Source organism: Epinephelus moara, chromosome 24 (assembly GCF_006386435.1).
Source record: "Epinephelus moara isolate mb chromosome 24, YSFRI_EMoa_1.0, whole genome shotgun sequence".
In the NCBI taxonomy this organism is placed as follows: domain Eukaryota; kingdom Metazoa; phylum Chordata; class Actinopteri; order Perciformes; family Serranidae; genus Epinephelus; species Epinephelus moara.
This window is the reverse complement of record NC_065529.1, coordinates 12,672,959-12,686,227: the sequence shown is the minus strand read 5'-3', so window position 1 is coordinate 12,686,227 and position 13,269 is coordinate 12,672,959. Positions and strand designations below refer to the sequence as shown.

Here is a 13,269-nt window from a genome sequence, read left to right as displayed (position 1 = left end):
ATTCTCCTCTGACCTCTGGCATCAACAAGGCATTTTGGCTCACTGGATATTTTCTCTTTTTGGGACCATCCTCTGTAAACCCTAGAGATGGTTGTGCTGAAAATCCCAGTAAATACTCAGACCAGCCCGTCTGGCACCAACAACCATGCCACGTTCAAAGTCACTTCAATCACCTTTCTTCATCATTCTGATGCTGCGTTTGAACTTCAGCGGCTCGTCTTCACCATGTCTACATGACTAAATGTTAATGAGCTGCTGACACCTGATTGGCTGATTAGCTGTTTACATTGATAAGCTGTTGAACAGGTGTACCTAATAAAGTGGCTGGTGAGGGTATATTCAAAAACCACCAATAAGAACAAATGCAAAACTTCCCTGTGTTACAAAACAAAGGTGTTGGTCTGTTGATGATGAGCTAAAAAACTGACTTTATCCAAACTAAAAATAAACTCCTCAGAGACGAAACGTCGGACGATTATAAGACGGACCAGTGATTTCTTATTTGGTTATTTCTTATTTGATGGTTTTGGTTTATCTCCTCTGATTATTAAAAGGCTTGATTTGTTTAGATACATATCATAACCCTGAGTGCTGTTAATTCAGCTTTTATTTTCTATGATTAATGTATAAAAAATAAAAAATAAGAGGGGGTAGGGGCAGAAATCTTCTTCCCCCTAACCCTTTAATATTTGAGTGAGTCTCTCATTTGTTGCTGAATTTGATTTTATTTTTATTTTTATTTTCTGTCTGTATTATTTTAACATATTCAATAAACTGACCTAAAAAAACAGAAGTTAATTTTATGGTTTTGTATTTATTATTATGCAGTTTGGTAAATATGCCGTTTATAGTCTGATACAGCAGGGGGCGCTGTGCAGCTCATACGATGGCTCGCGGTCCGCCATTAAACTAAAGAAGAAGAAGCTGATTCAAACATGCTAACACTCATGGCTAACACCTGAAGTTGTCCACAGACATTCCGGTGATTAAATCTGTCCGCGCCATGTTGTCACGGTGAGTCACCTCCTCTCAACACAACCTTTGATTCTCCTCCGAAACCTTGTTGTTATTTTATATTTATTTTTAACTCTGACGCTGATGGGTGTGGTGTGCTAGCAGCGTTAGCATGTGGTAGCTAGCTGCCAAAGACACTGAAGGCTTCAGACAGAAAGAATAAATACATATTTAATGAATATTAATGTTCTGGTATTTTCTCAAAGTAAAGGTTATTTTATGTTTTTATCATCTACGCTCAGATATCTTCACTGTACTCAGTTAATGTAAGAGACAGAAGCTCCGTAATATCGCCAAACTCCATGTGGAAATCAATTAATATGACGTTTACATGAAAACACAAACCTCACGAGTTTGACTCAACACCACACCTTAGTCAGTAGGACGTACTCTTATATTCGGCATACATATTATAGAAAGCAACACCCGTTTAAATGGATTTAAACCTACAGAAGTGGTTTTCCTCTCGTTTGTTCGCACAGTCTCCCTCCGCTTAAACGACCCTCCACACTGACTGTAATTGAGTGGTTTTATTTTCACTGTGATCTTTGCTCAGCATCTTTTGAGTGTACTTGTGTTTGAATCGGGAGCTCTGTTTCTTTTACAAACTTATTTATGCAATGATAGATAATGCATTTATTTGACATAGTGCCCTTCACAGAAATTAAATTAAAGTGAAGACAATAAAATGTAATACCACAAAATGAAAGTAAAAGAAAAGTGAAACATTAGAGCAATGAGTGCATGTGGACGGCACTGAAAAGAAAATCGTTTTATTTATTTAACCTTTGTTTAATAAGAAAAATTAGTGTACAGATGATTTTATAAAAAAAAAAAATCCCAAACTATAGAAACACAATAGAAACATGTTCTGTGAACGCAGAGCAGTTTAATGCACATTCATAAATATGCTGGAAGAAGGCCAAGAATAATATATCACTCAGCAGTACCTAAAATATGTCGTGTATCTGGACTCTGCAGCCCCGTCTCCACCAAACCCTTTCAGTCCAGTCCCTCTGGAACCAGCAGTAACCCTTCAGACATGGTACCTAGACCCTCGGTCTGTTCAGACAGTCCTCTTAAATGTGGGCGGGGTTGTTGTCACTCACTGCTCCGTCCAGCACTCGCTGTATTTCCTCATCAGCGGTGACACAGATGGAAGTCTGCACCTGGTTTATCGTCCACAGAACGAGGCTGCACGCCCACATTTTCACAACAAAATAGAACTCAGCCCTGAGCAGAGTGACCGTCCTCTACTGACCAATCAGACTGCAGGGTTTCTAGCTCCACCTTTTAGTACCAGATCTGTGTGCTAGGTACCCCAACAGAGGGGGGATCAAACATGGGGACGCTAAGGAACGCTTCTGTTGGTACCATCCACAACTTTCACTGTGGAGACAGAAACTATGAACCAAACAGCTCGGTGGAAACGAGGCTTTTGTTATGTTCCATTGAGTTACTGTTAAGAGCGATATCCAACAGCTGTCACCTGCCAAATAAAAATAATAATTCCCCTCAAACAATCACGGAGCACCAACAACATCTCCTTTTATGGGGTCGTTGCTCTGACATCATCTCAGCTTCAGTTTAAAGGTTTAAACCTGCGTCTGCGACAAACTCACATTTACATCCATCAGAAGCTGCAGTGTAACCTCCAGCTGTGATGTGTCGCCTGAAGGCCACCAGAGGTCACCGTAGAGTTTCATACTAGCTTCATGATCCACACTCTGCGTGTTCCTGAGATCAGGTGTGGACGTTGATGCATGTTGGTGTTGATTGGTGCAGAGGAGCTGACAGATGTAACATGGCGCTCTAACTCCTCTTGTGACTCTCTCCTCTCTGCAGCCGAATATGGAGGAAGTGAACTTTGTGTCTCTTGCCGCTGGGAGATGTGTGGACGCCTGCTGCCTGCTGCTCGACCTGCTCGTCAGGACGTACAGCTGGCTGCTTCGCTTCCTGTCCGGCGTGGGCGCTTCCCTCCACGGCACGCTGAGCGGCTCCAGTTTGGTTGAATACTGGAACTTTGCTGTTTTCTCCTTCCTCGCCGCCACCGAGGCCGTCTCCAGGACCGCCTGCGGAGCCCTGCACGCCGTGGAGGGCTGGCTGCAGACGCTGGGAGGCGTGTTTGAGAGCTTCAAGATGGTGGGACACCTGTCCTGTCACGTGGCATTGCGCACCAAGGAGGCGCTGCACTGCTGGCTCGTCTCAGGGAGCTGCATCCTGCGACAGACGTGCGAGGGCGTCTGCATCGCGCTCAGCCTCGCGCTCTACTTCGTCAACACAATGGTCAACATCGTCCTCATCAGCATGCAGAACTGTCTGTGTGTGTTGGCGGGCGTCTGGGAGGTGGTGGCGGAGCCCGTGCACAGAGTGGTGGAGCTGGCTCTGACTGTGCTGACCTTCCTGTACAGCTGTCTGGTCGGCACCTCCGTGCTGCTGTGGGCGCCCTGCCAGCTGCTGCTGGACTTCCTGGGCGCACTGGGCCGTGTCTTCTTCACTGTTTTCATGGTGGACTCACACGGCCTGCTCATCACAGCGGTCGTCGTCTCGCTGGCTCTGCTGTTACTGAACCCCAGGCTGCCTGTCCTCGCCGCACAGCTGAGCCTCCACTTGTTCAACGCTCTGCCGGGAGCTCGTGGCGTCCAGACAAACATTCGCAGGCTGTACGCAGTCATAGTGGAACAAGCTCTGGCCAATCAGGAGGTCCACAGGAGGACTGCACAGGAAGTGAGTAGGACGGGGCTCCCTCAACCTCACACAGACACCGGTGCTTTAATTGCTGAGGCCGACTTGCTGCCAGTGAGTGAGCCGAGCCAGCCGGACTCCCCGCAGCTCCCCGCTCAGCAGGACGGCGAGGCGGGGAGGACGAGCGCATCCGTTCCAGAGGGTGGCGGCAGCCCTCCGACTGATGGCGAGCTGCTCAGCCTGCTGAAGGAGCAGGAGGAGAGGAAGAAGTGCGTCATCTGTCAGGATTTGAGCAAGACGGTGCTGCTGCTGCCGTGCCGACACCTCTGCCTCTGCCGACCCTGCGCCGACATCCTGACCCAACGCCGACCCGTCCAGCAGCGCTGCTGTCCGCTCTGCCGGCGGCCCATCACACAGACCATGGACGTCTTCCTCTGAGGGCCACGAATACAAAGCCTGTGGGCGTTAAACCTGCTCTTTTTCTGTCCTCTAATAATGTCACTCACCTGCAGCCTGTCACATCATTTATTTATTCTTTGTTCCAATATTTTCTAAAAGAAATCAGAAACTTTTCTAACTTCACTGAACAATATTTATGATGATTCATCTGAAAACTTGAAGATTATATTATTTATTCTATATGTCTTGTGTAAATTTGCCAAAATACCAAAACAACAGAGAAGCTCTTTAATCTCTTGATATGTAGGAAGGAGGGTGTAACGGTGCACGTGTTCATGGTCAAGTGTTCGCTGCACAGTGAAACACAACATGTCTCTATGTTTTCTACATGTCAAAGTCACATTTGACACGTCACAAGCAGTTTTATAAAAACAGACTGTGATCAAAATAAAATGCAGAGACAGATGAGTTGATTCAAACACATTAAAAAAACCCAATAAACACACATTAAATCGCACATTAAATGCACATTAAACACAATAAACACACATTAAATACACATTAAACGCACATTAAACCCAATAAACACACATTAAATCGCACATTAATCTCACATTGAACACAATAAACACACATTAAATACACACATTAAACACACACATTAAACGCACATTAAACACAAACACACATTAAACACACATTAAATACACATTAAATACACACATTAAACACACAATAAACACACATTAAACACACATTAAATACACACATTAAACACACATTAAACACATTAACCACATTAAACACACATTAAACACATTAAACACATATTAAACACATTAAACACACATTAAACACATTAACCACATTAAACACACATTAAACACATTAAACACACATTAAACACACATTAAACGCATATTAAACACATTAAACACACATTAAACACATATTAAACACACATTAAACATGGCTTAATAGAGACAGTTTCAAACACAAATCAGCTTCACTATAACTCGCAGCATTCACAGACAAACACTTGTCTTTATCTGGACACATTTTCCCCACAAATACAACATGCTAACATTATTAGCACAAGCCTATGGCGTTTTACATTGTATAAATTAGCTTAGCAGGTAGCAGACTTTTCCTTTACTCACATGAAGCCAGGGACAACAGCAACATGTAACAAAGGTAACGTTACAAAATTCAGCTCCATTACAGCTCACAAGGTTCACTGATAAAACAGCTGTCTTATACTAAACATCGACTGTTCGGAGGCAGCTGTAAATGGAAGTTTGTGTAAAAAGTATTCCCTCAGAAAATAACTCGAATAAAGAGGAGATTCAACGTCCAGTTGCATTTTTTCTTAATATCGTATATAAGCAAATGTACAAGGTGTGATAACTGTCAACTTTTATATGACGTTATACCTTAAAACCGGTGTATCGCTGAGACCCTGGGATTCATACATTTACATTTTTAAAAACAAAAGGACATTTCTCTGGCTGTATCACAAATGTACCGAACGCTGACACCACAAACCGTGAATTACTGTTACACCCCTCGTAGGAATTGTGAACTGAGCAGCTTCTGGTTATTATGAGTTTCTTTGTGTGCTTGTGTGCGTGCATCTGTCTGCAGCTAATCTTGCCAACTACTGGACCAATCAGCCTAATATTTTGTGTGCACATTTACCACTGTATGCTGAAAGACGTCTGGATGTTGAGATGTCTCATAATTGTTTTATTGACTGTTTTTCCGTCACTAACTGCCGACTCCTCGCACCTCTGAAAAAGCTGGTCAGGGCTGCCAGTTTTGTTGAAATCGTCTTGGCACAAAAACAAAAACAAGCCTTACCGTCTGTTGCGGGACACATTTTGTTCATCAGGTCTCAAAAACCGACATTTGTAGAAAGTTTGGTCTCGTTTTGAACCGGAGCGTCTGCAGGTTAATTTTATACCTGAATGTTTACTTTATATACAAAGTGACAAGCTGTATGAAAGCGACTGAAAAATGATGACAAATGTATACAAAAATAAGTAAATAGGAACACAAATACAAATAATAATAATAATAATAATAATAACTAACACTGGGGCCTCTGTATGACAGACACTGATACGAGTCGTTCATTACACACTGTTTAATACATTTACTTTGTATACAACAAGTTTTAATGCAGAGGTTGTGATTATGACTCATCATACAAGATAAATCTTTGCCCCTAAGATATCTGATAAACATTGAAACCACTCTTTTTTCATATTTGATTGTGTCTGTATTTTTTTCCAAAGGAAAACACATCTCCTTCAGCCAGCGTCCAGAACTGTGTCTCTGTGTTTCCATGTCAATGCCATAAATCTTTTGGCTTGTACAATCACATCGATAAAAATGAGTTGACTGCATTTTATTTTATGTCCCTATGGATAAATGCCAAGGACAAAAAATGTAGGATCTAATTGCGTTGATAAAATCTCCTGCACTAAACGTCACACATCTGTCCAGTATTCCATAGTCTTTGGGCAACTCCATAAACAATGGAAAAATGTCCCTTACACACGTCCAGGATTTGGGGGTGAAATGTGTTGAATTTTTTCCCAATATATTTGTACCTCTTTTTTGGTTTTATATATTTTTTATTATTTTATTATATTTATTTATTTTTTCCGTAGTAATTGAGCTACAGTCTGTGTCCGCTGCTTTCAACGCCCAAAGCTTTAATTCCATTTATTTATTTTATTTCATTTTATTTTTGGGGGGATGTCACAAACATTTTTTTTAATATAAATGTCAGTATGTTAAGGACTGAATATCTGGGCACCTGGTGGCTGAGTGGGCAGAGCAGGCGCCCTGTACACAAAGGCAGTGTCCATGCCGCGGTGGCCATGGGTTTGATTCCAGCCTGTGGCCCCTCGCTGCATGTCATCCCTGATGTTTGAGTTCATTCCTACGAAACCCCCTAAGTAGTACTTTTAAAAAAATTAATTTGCAACAGATAAAAAAAATTAAAATTATAGTCATTTTCACATGTTGAGTTTATTTATTTATTTATTTATTTCTCTTTTCTTTTAATAAAAGCTTCAGTTAAAAGTTTCATTCCTTGATTTTATTCTCATTCCTACAAATCCACAAATGTCCTCCAGGATCCAAAACTGTGTGTGAACATTTTTATAAGTCACTCAACTTCTGTCACTGGAAATGTGTCTGTTGTTTTTCAGTAAATAAAGATGCTGCCACAGTTTGAATATAAAGTGAAGGGTTTCTTTACTGTCGCTGTTGTTCAGCCTGTGGTTCGAGCTGTGAAACAAATGTCAGGTAGCATGAAGCAGAGCTGTAGTTGAGACAAATATAACAAGTGTTTTCTTTTTGTTTTGTGTTTTTGAAGAATTAATGTTGAATCAGAAACTTTTTTGCTCATTAGATTTGCACATACAAGGACTTAATAAAAACAGTAAGAGACGTGCAATGATAAAAGAATGTATTATAAAAGGAATACATAAACCTGTCTTTAAAATGGAGGAGCCACAGTTTTATGCAGGAATGTGCAGATTGAGTTCAGCGGTTGTTGAATTATACATTTTAATTTCCACTTTCTAACTTCTCAGTCAGTCATGTCGGCTTAAAAACCTGAATTTGAAAGGTCATTTATTACTTCGGAAACAGACGTTGAGGTCCAACTCTTCTATAGCATCATGTCTGTAGTTCCTTTGACACTTCCTGTTCAAGGCGTGAATGTTGCTCTGTCATGCCGCCTCGCTGTGCTGTATAAAAGGTTTGATTACGGAATTGGGATACAGAGTTGTCTGGCCTTTAAACCGACAGCAGTGGACAGGTATGACGTTTTGACGACATGCATGCAACCCACCAGGAGATTTAAAAAGCAGCTAGCAGCAGTTAGCAGCTTACTCAAACAAGAAGAACAGAGGCTGAAAATATATGCACATTCGGAAAATGATGACGTCCAGGAGCTCCTTAACCTCCGAGCAGAGGACGAGATCAGCTGCCATATACCACAGATGGTAAGTGATTGTTATTGACATGTCATGTCATTGTTATTGTTTATGAAGTGCTGCTCACTCGAATGTTATGTATGTTACATGTCACACCAGATGCTGAGGCTGTTGTGTTACATGTCATGCTAGTCAAGCCTCTTTTGCTTCCAGAATGCTGACATTGTTTGGTTCTGTATAAAGAAGCAAAGCTGCTTAATGAAGGGACTTCGTAGCGGCCCCATACCGCAGGATCTCTGTGTTAGCATGCTTAACTAGCTTAATTAGCTGGTGAACATGATAAACATAATACCTGTTTGTTAGCATTGTGGGAGCATGTTGATTTTGAACAGAAGAGGCCCAAGAATGGAACCTTGGGGAACTCCGCATTTTTCAGCATGTTAGTATCGTTATTGTTAGCATGCTGATGTTAGCATTTATTTCAGCGTACAGCCTGACAGAGCTGCTAGGATGAGTCTTGGTGTTGTTAGCAAAATGTATTTGTTAATTTGACTTATTTGTATGACTGTTTTTCACAGATAGGAAGAACGAGAAGTGCAGTTGTTTTGATCATTGAAGTTATTTTTCAAACAAAAAACTGCAGAGAATGTCCAAGTTGCAGCTTCTCAGCTGTGAGAATTGGCTGATTTTATTTATCTTATCTGATGATAAACTGAATATTTTTCATTTTAAAGTCTTATAAATTAAACAAAGTTAATTGATGAGCGGTAACACATTCTTTATGTATCACGGTGACAGGTTGTCCTGTTGGAGCAGCAGCCGGTCAACCACGAGAAACATAGATTCATAGACAGGTACCTATATTCATCACATGTACAGTAGAAACACCTGTTTGGTTTCTTGGTTCATCGTCTGTCTTTCACTGTACGGTTTCCTGTCACTGGGTTTATTAACGTTCTGTCAGTTATAACTGAAAGCTGTTTGCTTCCTGTTTAGCAGTTGTCTAACAGCAGAGTATTTAAATCTGGGGTCAGTGGTTGAGTATGGGCTGTGTGGGTCATAAATATTCACAGTGTGAGAGAAGGTTTTCATTTATTTTGAGAATCACTGATGAGAATGTTTCTTGAGTCAGACTGAAGCAGAAACAGACGTCACTGTGAACAAACTCCTGCAAGAAAACAAGACGGTTTAGTGAATCTGAAGCAGCAGAGATGATTCTTCTGAACATCATCATCATCGCCGCTCTGATGGTAACATCAGCAGCTCAAGGTAGGACCCACTGCGCTGTGAATTAACTCTAATAATAATAAGAAAAATTTGTTCATTTAAAAACAATTCTACATATAGCATTATCTGTCTGTCCACACTGATTATCTCAGCAACTACTGAATGGATTGCCCGAAACGTTTTATCACCACTACGCTGATATTTATCTGATAAATTGTGTTGAAATGTGGTTAATTATTCATGTTCCTCTCAGGATGACTTTGTTGAGCCTCTGATTTTTCATCTCGCGCCATCATCAGGTCAACATTTTTAATGTGTTCAATACTTTGGTTTATGACCAAAAACAATCATTTAAGCCTCAGCTGGACTCTGTGTTTACTGATTATTAGCCAATGCTAGCACTCTACACTAATCTGGTGGACATATTAAACATTTTAACAGTTTATCAGCATGTAGATGTTGAAGAGAAGAGGCCTGAGAATGGAGCCTTGTGGAACTCCGCATCATTTTTGAACGCTCTGATGTGTTACTACTGATCAACAATAAGTCATCACTGTCCTCAATATAAGATTTTAACTAATTTTCCAGTCTGATTAGTGGTATATTGAGGTTGATCGTTGTCTATGGGATTTAATGACCACTTAGCATGATGGGAGGACCAGCTGCTAACAACTCGTCCCAAAACCTGAACAAAAATCTCATTAGCCTCAGCTCTACACTGTAATGTGCTTATTATCAAATATGGAACGCTAACATGCTAAAACAGGATGGTAAACATCATAGATATAGAAACATAGATGCCTCATTGGCTACTGGATTGTACGTCAATGTTGCCGCCATATTGGAGATGCCAAGACCTTCCTGTAAACAAATACAAGTGACAGGGGAGCTGTGTTTTTCTGGATATAAAGCACTATAACATTTACACTTCTCAGCCCACTGTAATGAGTCGTTTACATATTCATGGATTTATGAACTACATGCGGTAGAACATTTTTTATAATTTGGATGTTTAGGCTGTAATCACTGCTGGATGCTCGATGCAGGAGTGTGTGTTATGTTTACATGAATTGAATTAGTGACGTGATTCAAAATAATGAATCGTCATAAGGAACTGTAAAAACTTACATTTGTCAGGCATGGATTTGTCTTACTGTCCTTGGTTCATACTTGTGGAGACGTCTACAATAAGACAAATCCATGCATAACAAATGTGAGTTTTTACAGTTCCTTATGACGATGAATTATTTTAACATAACACACACTCCTGTATCGAGCATCCCGCAGTGATTACAGCCTAAACATCCAAATTCTAAAAGGTTTTGTATTTGTGTACAGGAAGGTCTTGCCCTCCAATATGGTGGCGACATTGACGTACAATCCAGCAGCCAATGAGGCATCTATGTTTATGTCTGACGTTTAACATCCTATTTTATCATGTTAGCATGCCATATTTGATAATAAGCACATTACAGCTGAGGCTGATGATATTTTTGGTATAGTTTATCTGTTTATGTATTTGTTCAGGTTTTGTGACGACCTGTTAGCAGCTGGTCCGTCCATCATGCTAAGTGGTCATTAAATCCAATAGACAACAATCGACCTCAAGATTCTACAGATCAGACTAAAAAATTGGTTTAAATCTCATTTGGAGGACAGTGACACGTCAGAACATTCAAAAATGGTGTGGAGTTCCACAAGGCTCCATTCTTGAGCCACAAGCATGCTAACAACAACAATAGTTAACAGGCTGATAAAAGCGGAGTTCCACAAGGCTCCATTCTCAGGCCTCTTCTCTTCAACATCTACATGCTCCAACAAAACATGCTGATAAACTGTTAAAATGTTTAATATGTCCACCAGATTAGTTTAGCCTGCTAGCATTGGCTAATAATCAGTTAACACAGAGTCCAGCTGAGGCTGAAGTGAATGTCATTAGTTCTGCAGGCGCTACATGAAAAGTCAAAGGATCACTGAAGTTATCACAGTTCATCCTGAGAGGAACATGAATGATGAACTAAATTTCATCACAATTCATCCAATAGATGTTGAAATATTTCAGTCAAAGCCACGAATGTGAACCTCATGAAGGCACCAGAGGAAAAGTTAGGACATCACCAAAGACATTAAGGATCATCCTCTGGAGAACATGAATGTCTTAATATAATGTCATGGCAGTATTCCAGAGATCTTTCAGTCTGGATCAAATTGATGGACCAACACTGACATCCATAGAACCAGGTGGCTAATGAAATCATTTCACCTTAAAGGACAGGTTCAAATTTTACTGTGTGTCTCACTTCCTGTTTTAGACCCAGGTGTCTCTCAGAGGTGTGTGCCACCGTCAGGAAAGAGGGAGGTCAACTGCACCTTCACAGGGCACAATCTCAAATTCATCTGGTGGCTCAACAACCAATTAGTGTGCAAGAACATCAGCTCACAACCTGCTGACCATCCTGTCAGAAGCACCATCACTGTGGAAGCAGATCAGTCTGGAAATCTGACTTGTGAAGTTAAATATCAGCTCAGCAGCAGAAAGAAGTCCGTCCTACTGAAAGACTGCCAAGGTGAGACTGTACGGCCCTGTCACCAGAACAAAACGTTGGCACTGTTCATGTCTGCAGACCATGGATGAGTCACCTCATGTTTAATACATTTCAAATTAAGATTTATGAAGTGACACAGTTTATGAGTTGTCTTTGTCCTAGGGAGGTGGAGGGGATGGCGGGTGGTGTGTCACGAATAAGGTTATGTGTATTAAGGGTTATCATGTCCACCTCATCAGAAACTGGGGAGGGATTAAGAGGAATATTGGATTTTATGCAATGCTAGCTTTTTTGCACATTAGCTAACATTAGCTTCAGTTGCAAAACAAACTGGAGGAAACCATTCAAGTGTCGTCCTCCTTTGTAAGATTGGCTTCCTGTAACATCATCCACACTTAGACAGTCCAGTTTGTGTCAGAGTGCGCTCCCACACTCAGAATGAGTGTTTCTGAACGCACCACTCACATCATCTTCCTCCATCGTCTAAAAGAAGACAACACAACTTGTTAGCTAGCGCTAGCTAATGTCTGTGGAGAACTGATTTGCCTCCAGCTAAGCCCCGCCTCCAAAAACATCACACTGTTTACTAACAGTTAATTGGTCTATATTTGTAAAATAACTGCACTGCAGTAAAACGTTTGTATTAATAATTATTTTGATGTTTCTATTCAACCTTTCAGAAGCTGCTGGGTTCCTGTTCCCATATGCAGCTGTGGTTATCGCTGCCGCCTCGTTCCTCTTCCTTGTCGCTATGTCCGTTTGCTTCTTCCTCTTATTCAAGATGCCCGCCTCTCAGGGCGATAATACAGGTAAGAACTATGTAAAGGGCCAGTTCACCCAAATAACTCTCATAATACTTTAATTAAAGACACCTTATACAAACTTGCTGCTAAAACAACAATGGCAACTTTAACATTTGAAAAGAACTTTAATCCATAAGCCCCTCCCCCCGTCAGGTACTTTGGACGCTGATGAAGTTACGTACGCGGATGTGAAGATCCAGATGGGTCAGAGGAAGCGGGAGGTCCACCACTGCACAGAGACGGTGGAGTACGGGCAGGTCAGAGTCCATCAGCAGTCACATGACTAGTCCTGGAGAAGCCACGCCTTCGTTACCAGCTCAGAAAATATACCTACTGTTTCATCGCTTTTATGCTTCACGTCTTTCCCTAATTTCATGACAGTTGCTTATAAACATGATTTTGATGTAAAACGGGTTCAAGTGACTGATGGTGACGGATCCGCCCCTCCTACTTCCTCCTGAATCCCACAACAGCGGTGCCTGGACAGCGTGACGTGTGTGGTTGTGCTGCTGCCGTGGTCCTGCCAGATGCCTCCTGCTGCTGCTGCCATCATTAGTCATTAGTCATACTTCTACTGTTATTATACACATATGACTATTGTCACACATGTATACTGACAGAAATTAATACATACTTTCAACA

The 13,269-nt window shown here is 41.2% G+C and overlaps 2 protein-coding genes across 2 annotated transcripts in view; one reads left to right on the top strand and one right to left on the bottom strand.

The window, feature by feature from the left end:
* Window positions 1-2,720, bottom strand: part of LOC126385507 (histone H4-like) — a 5,570-nt gene extending 2,850 nt beyond the window's left edge. Inside the window, exon 1 of the mRNA XM_050037253.1 lies at window positions 2,637-2,720. Within this exon, the coding sequence (XP_049893210.1) occupies window positions 2,637-2,720 (84 nt within the window). The remainder of the gene's footprint in view (window positions 1-2,636) is intronic.
* Window positions 899-7,352, top strand: LOC126385600 (E3 ubiquitin-protein ligase RNF26-like). The gene is made up of 2 exons (XM_050037406.1): window positions 899-1,014; window positions 2,860-7,352. Exon 2 carries the CDS (start codon window positions 2,866-2,868, stop codon window positions 4,135-4,137), a length of 1,272 nt encoding a protein of 423 aa, XP_049893363.1. The 5' UTR covers window positions 899-1,014; window positions 2,860-2,865; the 3' UTR covers window positions 4,138-7,352.
* The last annotated feature ends 5,917 nt before the right edge of the window (window positions 7,353-13,269 follow it).

Coding starts and splice junctions, on each gene's coding strand:
- LOC126385600 (XM_050037406.1), top strand. CDS start 2,866: ATGGAGGAAGTGAACTTTGTGTCTCTTGCCGCTGGGAGATGTGTGGAC.